We start from the raw sequence: 7,163 nt of genomic DNA on the forward strand, positions 1-7,163 counted from the left end.
TTGTCCTGGCTGGGGTGCAGTTGTGCGATCTTGGCTCACTGCAACCTCCACCTCCCAGGTTCAAGTGGTTCTCCTGCCTCAGCCTCCTTAGTAGCTGAGATTACAGGTGCGCGCCACCAAGCTGGCTAATTTTTTTGTATTTTTTAGTAGAGATAGGGTTTCACTATGTTGGTCAGGCTGGTCTCAGACTCCTGACCTTGTGATCCGCCTGCCTCGGCCTCCCAAAGTGCTGGGATTACAGGCATGAGCCACCGTGCCGGGCACAAAATGATTATTTAAGTTCTTTTCATCTCTAAAATTTTGTGATTTTATAATTTATGATTCTATCTCAGCCCCTTTAAAACCTTTTTGATGAGACTCAGATTATTTGATCAACCATAATTTGCCATTAATGGAGATTCTGTCTGGAAATCACCACCAGTATTTCATAAAAAATTTAGATCCCTCAAATGCATTGATTTACTTTCATGAAAAAAATCTACTTAATAAAATGACACGTATGTAATCTAGTGACAATAGTTATTGCAACATCTTCTGGAATAAAAACTTGTGCTATTTAAACTGTCAATGCAATTTTTTATTTTAAAAACAGAAAAATTAAAACCCACAATGATATTATACATAGCCAAGTTGTTTTCCTTCTCCACTTATTTTCCTTTTAAAGTGCTACATTTGTGAAATTATTAGTAGTTACCCTACCAAAATTCCAAAATAATGAAGAAGGTTATACATAAAAAATGAATGTTGGCTTGAGGGCCAAGGAACTATGACTGATTGGATAGAAGAGCACATGATAGATCTGAACTGCTGTATGTCATCATTCATTTGGTTAACCACCGCAAGCTTCTGGATGTGGCTGATTTTGATAGAGTTATAGAATTCACAGTATTCTTCACATTTGTTTAACGGTCATCATTATAAATACACATCACAATAACCCCAATTTGTGACTGAAACAGAAACTCTTTTCTTTTTTTTCTTCGAATTTTGTATAATATTTATTTTATCTTTTCTAAATAGCATTTTTAATGAGGATGAATGGATAAAACTGTGAACAATTTTAATAAAAGCAGAAACTGGCCGGGCATGGTGGCTCACACCTATAATCTCAGCACTTTGAGAAGCCAAGGTGGGATGATAGCTTGAGTCAGGAAGTAGAGGCTGCAGTGAGCTGTGATTGCAGCACTGCACTCCAGCCTGGGTGACAGAGTGAGGCCTTGGTTCTAAAAGATAAAATGAAATAAAATAAAGCAGAAACCATTTCTGAATCCAGATAGATAATGGAGTCATATTTAACTCCATCCTGTATATTTCAATGTTTTCAATTTTTAAACCCTCATTTAGGATGCATTTTCCTATTTGCATAAAGAAAAAGAAAAAAAATGCCCTGCTGGCAGTGAATTCAAGGGATGAGGAAAAATCATCCTCTAAAACAGGATTGTTAAATCTGGAATTATTATCAGAAGCCAGATGTAAAACCATGCAATCTGTACACTCTCCACTGTCTATTCCAGCAGATTAGCTCACCTGGTTACAACAAGGCTGGCACCCATTTCTGTGATTCTGAGGCTAGTTAGCTTCCTCCTCAGACCCTTAGACACATCAGCTCATCTCAATGCCTGACGTTATTAGCATGAGATAATAAATTACTCATTTCAAACAATTTGCTTTTTCACCAAAAGCAGGATGAGGAATGCAAGTAGACACGAACTTCAGAGTCAACAGTTTCAGAGAGAAGCTGCACAATTCTCGCAACTTTAATAGCGAGCCCTTTAGACACTGTGGCATTACCTACGTAGGAGTAATGAGTGAAATACTGATTGTCTAGGTTCAAATTCTGACTCTACTCTTTGTGCCTCAATATCCTCATCTGTAAAATGGGCATAGCAGTGCCTCCTTTTGGGGACTGACATTAACAAATTAACACTTGTAAAACTATTTATTATTATTATTATTTGCAGACAGGGTCTCACTCCGGTTGCCTAGGTAGAAGTGCAGTGTCACTATCTCGGCTCACTGCAGCCTTGACCTCCCAGGCTCAGGTGATCCTTGCCCCTCAGTCCCAGAGTAGATGGAACTACAGGTGCATGTCACCTCGTCCGGCTAAATTTTCTATTTTTTATGGAGACGCAGTCTAGCCATGTTGCCCAGCCTGGTCTCAAACTCCTGGGCCTCCCAAAGTGCCAGGATTACAGGCGTGAGCCGCCAAGCTTAGCCTATTATAATTATTATTTAAGCGTAGAACATTAAAATGGTTTCATTTTCTCCAGTGGTTTTCCAGTAAGATACAGCTAGGAGTATCAGACTGGAGTTTCAACTAATACTTCACTGTTGCTCTTGGACAAGTCACTACACCTCTATTGCCCTCATTTTCTTATCCGGGGTCTTAAAATGCTTCAAAAGTAAATGCTCCAAGATGGTCTTGATGCATGTTGTGGAATGCGCCAATTTTAAAATCAGGTGATCGGGGCAAATAGATCGCCAAGACACTTTCTAGTTCTAACACTTCATGTGATTCATTATTTCCCGGGAGTGTGTGGTACATATGGTATGCAAATAGCTGTCTAAAGAATTCTGGAGATACCTATGGAAAATATCGTATCTTTTACTGGGATAGTTAATCTATAATCGTCTCTGCCAGTGTTGGACTGAAACAGGCCTGATGAGAACAACAAATACACGTTTATTTTGTACCACGCGGCTGTCAGTGTCTGGAGTCCCCTGGCAGAGCGCCCCGGGGAGGGCTGGGCCCTCAGAGCAGCAGGAGGGCGCCCAGGGACAGCTCACCCTGGCCCAGCAGGCGGCCCCGCTCCCGGCCGCCGCCCTCGTCCCAGGCCTTGACGCGAACAGCCAGGCGGCGCACCTCGTCCTCCGAGAGGCCGTCGAAGCAGAAGTCCTGGTCAAAGGAGGCCTTGCGGCTGCGCCCCACCACAGTGCTGCATTGCCGACGCGCGGTGCCCGGCGGCCGCAGGACGAGGCTGAGACGGCAGCGGATGGCGCGGGGCCCGGGGACGCCTCCCGCCAGGCCCTCGGCGCGGAGCAGCCGGAGACGGAGGCGCCCGGTTCCCGGACAGTACTCGGCGGCCAGGCGCAGGGCGTCGCCGGCGCGTCCCAGAGCCACGGTGCCCTCGGCCTCCAGGCGCTCGGGAAACGGGACCCGGGACAACGGCGGGCTCGCGGAGGGGGCCCGGGCCGGGGACTGGGAGCCCGCGCGGCGCTCCTCGTCCTCGTTCCCGCTGGAGACGGAGCGGGCGCGGGCCAGCCGGCGACTCCTCCTGGCCCGCAGCGCGCGGCTCAGCAGCCCGTCGGGGACACGCAAGAGGCGGCAGCCGCGGGGCCGCGGGGCGAGCGCGTCTTGGGGCGGGCGGGCACCGCCGGGGGCCGCGGGGGTGGCCGGGCCCTGAGCTCGCGGGAAGCTCAGGGTCCCCAGGAGGGCGTCCGGGCCGCCGCTGACGCCGTAGGTGTGGGCCCGGGGTCGGGGCGCGGGCGCGTCCCCAAGCAGGAGCGACTCCTTGCGGCGCGTGTGCGGGCTCTCGAGTAGCACGCAGAAGCCATAGGCGGTGCGTACACGGGGCAGGTGCGGCAGCGACAACGCGGCCTGCGAGCGCGGGTCCCAGTCCGTGCGGCCGGCGCCCTCGTCCATCTCTACTTCTTCGACCCAAGAATTCCGGAATGCAGCCAAGGTCAGGCGGGGCACGAGCCGCGGTGGGATGCAGAACTCGGGGATGCGGTCCGGAGTGAGCACGTTTGCGCACGCGGCGGTGGTACGAGACTTGGCTCTGCGCGCCCGAGCCGGGAGAAGCCAGTCTCCGCTCCGCCGAAGGCACTCAGGACCGAAGCGGAGTCGCTCCAGGCACCACATCTGGCCACACTCTGCTGGAGCTTGTCTGCCTGCAACGCACAAAGGCACAAAGATCCTCAGAGCGAGCCCCTCGGGGTGCAGTAATTCCTGTCCCTTTTCTTCTATTAATACTTTCGGGGTGTTTCTTCCTGCCTTTCCCGAAACAAGTCAAACTGCTCTGCATGCTGCTGTTGCAAACTATTTTTCAGTGAGCGAAAAACAATTGTTTTTCTCTTGTCCTATCTCAACGCCGTTGTAATACACACTTTGGAGCTTGTTTTAATCTCTATCCGCCCTCGCTGGCCTAAGGCAGAGATTCACAAAATACTGGATTGTAACTTCAGTCGCTCTGCTCTCTGTGCCAACGATTGCCTTGCAATCGTTTCCTGACTCTGGACTATAGCTGTCTAGTCCTCAGCTAGAATTAAAATAATTGTTATTCCTTCCGGGAAACTGTGGCTTGTTCTCCCCTTGCAGAGGCAAAGAGCCTCAGACGAATTCCCCGGGGAATTAAGAAAGCCGATGGGTCCCTCCTGAAATACCTGAAGTCCTGCGTCAGATGGGTCTCTGCACCTTTCTGCCTGGGACACCGACCAGGAGAGGCGCTAGTCGTTGGGAAATTCAAAGCGCGCGCGGCAGGGTTCAGCACCGGTGTTCAAGGACAGCCGGCCTGAGCTTTTATACTTGTTGCCGGGAGCGCGTGCCAGTGGGCCGAGCAGAGGGGCGCTGCCTGGTAACCTGACGCCAGGCCCTCCCCTTTCCCTCTGCCACGTGGCTGGATTTGCTTGAGCAAGGCCTGGAGACCCAGTTCTTTCTCTCTCCGGCTTCAGGTGGAGGTGTTTTCCTCGGAAACCCGGAACAAGTTTCTGTTTCCTCACATGCAAAATGGTATTAAGTCTCTACTATACCGCAGAGTCATCGTGAGGATCGACGGGCGTAATGAATGTGAACACGTAGAAGTACTCTACACTCACCATTAAAATGAAGACAAGACCGGTTTGTCTTATTCTTGCCTAATACCCTTCCCCAAATCCAGCTTCCCAGTTGCCCAGCTTTCGAAGTTCTTTACTTGCTTTCCGGTTGTCAGTTCTGATTTTAGATGTTCTTTTCTGATTACAAACCACTCTGGGTTAGGGGGAACATTTCATGTCTTGATCGGGGTGGAGTTACAGAGGTGTAGCCATATGTAAAAAAAATCAACTAGTGTACACTTAAGATTAGAGCACTTTATTGTGTGTATGTTATATATCAATTTAAAAAATCACAACCTACTTCTTAAGCCATGTGTACTGATTTTTTATTGGGAAAATGTACACTTGCATGCATCTGGGCAGTTGGAATCATCCTTTGGAGACGCCCTGACCACATCTGGCCTTTCTAGGCTGTGCCCACCAGAAAGACCCTTTTCCTTCCTTTTGAAAACTAACTTGTGTTCATTTTGTAAGAGAGTTGCTTCCAGTTAGCTCAGGCTGAAAGAGATCTGAGGCATTTTGTTCAGCGTTCAGGCAGATGTTTCTGCCTAAGATACTGCCTTGCAGATTATTCACTTACCTAAATAATGTTTAATGAATTAAATTGAATTCATGCAAAAGTGATTTCAGGATAGGGCATGTGCATTTTGTTTCCAGGACACACAGGCACTGTGCTAGATGATTTACATATAGTCTGTAGAACTGCCACAGAAACCCTGCATATTCAGATCATCCTTCTTTTATAGATGAAAACTGAGTCTCAGAGGTCAAGTACCTTATCCAAGTCACATAATGATGGGAAATGGAGGAAATAATACCTACTACTGGGTATAAATGAGCTGTTTGGGGAATTAATATAATAAAGTAAAACACTTTGCACCATGCCTGTAACATGGTAAGTGCTAAATACATAGAACTGATTATTATTAATAAAAATAGAAGGAAAGGAAAGTTGTAAAGTATAGTGGTTAAGAAAATTGGATCTGAAATCGGATCTACTGTTAATGCCAGAATAGTGGCTATGTGACCTTGAGCAAATTACTTCACCTTTCTATACCACAGTATCAAATTTAAAATTCATAATAGTGTCAACCGACAGGGTTATCATGAGTATAAAGACAATGAATATGAAGAGGGCCTAACATACACAATGCCAGATATAATATTATTATTACAGAAGACAGCAAATGCTCATTAGTTCATTCATTCAAAGCAGTATGTACTGAATGTTTTCTGGGTTCCAGCCACCATGCTAGGCAAGTGGATACAGGTTGGCTGTAAAAGATCCTATCAGCTATGTAAATCCATAAATGATGGAATAAAATGATGAGGATAACTATTTGAATTCCATCGGGGTGAGGCTGCGTGAGAAGAGACTACTGAACTTTATTTATTTATTTATTTATTTTGAAGACAAGGTCTCTCTCTCTTGCCCAGGCTGGAGTGCAGTGGTACAGTCCTGGCTCACTGCAACCTCTGCTTTCTAGGCGCAAGCAGTCCTCCAACCTCAGCCTCTCAAGTAGCTGAGACTACAGGTATGAGCCACCACACCTGACTAACTTTTTTTTTTTTTTTTTTGAGAGATGGAGTTTCAACATGTTGACCAGGCTGGTCTTGAACTCCTGGGATCAAAGTGATCCGCCCACCTCGGCCTCCCAAATCGCCAGGATTATGGGTGTGAGCCACCGTACCTGGCCTGAACATTACTTACATGTTTCTAGTAGGGGGCAGGATTAATGGGTCTCTGGATTTACTGTGCCCTTGACTAGCTGTGCCATTTTTTTTTTCTTTTGAGACAGGGGCTCACTCTGATGCCCAGGCTGGAGCGCAGTGGCGCAATCATGGGCACTTCAACCTCAACTTCCCAGGCTCAGGTGATTGTCCCATGTCACCCTCCTGAGTACCTGGGACTACAGGCATGCACCACCACCTGGCTCATTTTTGTATTTTTTATAGACATGGGATTTTGCCATGTTGCTCAGGCTGGTGTGAGCCACTAAGACCAGCCTACTTCTTTGTCTTGAAATCACCGCTACTCTTTGCCAAAATTCTTGGGCCAGGGCTAAATCTACGGGAAAAGTTTTACCAAATTATATACTGAGGGCCATGTGCATGTGTTCTGACTCAGCTTTTCTCGTGAGAAAAGATATTGTTAGCCCTGTTGAGAGCCCTTGTTTAAAGTGACTAGGAGCACATACCAGAGTTTACAGTCTGAGAAGCTGGCTGAAAAGTTGTTAAGCAAGTTAATGAACCTGTTTGAGCTCAAGTTATAAAATGAGGGTAGTAATACCGACCACATAAGATTGTTATGGGGGTTAAAAATATATGCATGAAAATGCTTGGCTGGCAGT

The 7,163-nt window shown here is 47.2% G+C and overlaps 1 protein-coding gene across 1 annotated transcript; it reads right to left on the bottom strand.

Moving 5' to 3' along the window:
- Window positions 1-559: 559 nt before the first annotated feature.
- C2CD4A (C2 calcium dependent domain containing 4A) lies at window positions 560-4,891 on the bottom strand. Its single transcript, XM_033189886.1, has 2 exons — window positions 4,384-4,891; window positions 560-3,891 (listed from the first exon to the last, which is right to left on the bottom strand). The coding sequence occupies exon 2, from the start codon at window positions 3,860-3,862 to the stop codon at window positions 2,753-2,755; it is 1,110 nt and encodes a 369-aa protein (XP_033045777.1). The 5' UTR covers window positions 3,863-3,891; window positions 4,384-4,891; the 3' UTR covers window positions 560-2,752.
- Between the last annotated feature and the right edge of the window lie 2,272 nt (window positions 4,892-7,163).

The sequence above is a fragment of the Trachypithecus francoisi genome, unplaced genomic scaffold (genome assembly GCF_009764315.1).
Source record: "Trachypithecus francoisi isolate TF-2019V2 unplaced genomic scaffold, Tfra_2.0 Lachesis_group3, whole genome shotgun sequence".
In the NCBI taxonomy this organism is placed as follows: domain Eukaryota; kingdom Metazoa; phylum Chordata; class Mammalia; order Primates; family Cercopithecidae; genus Trachypithecus; species Trachypithecus francoisi.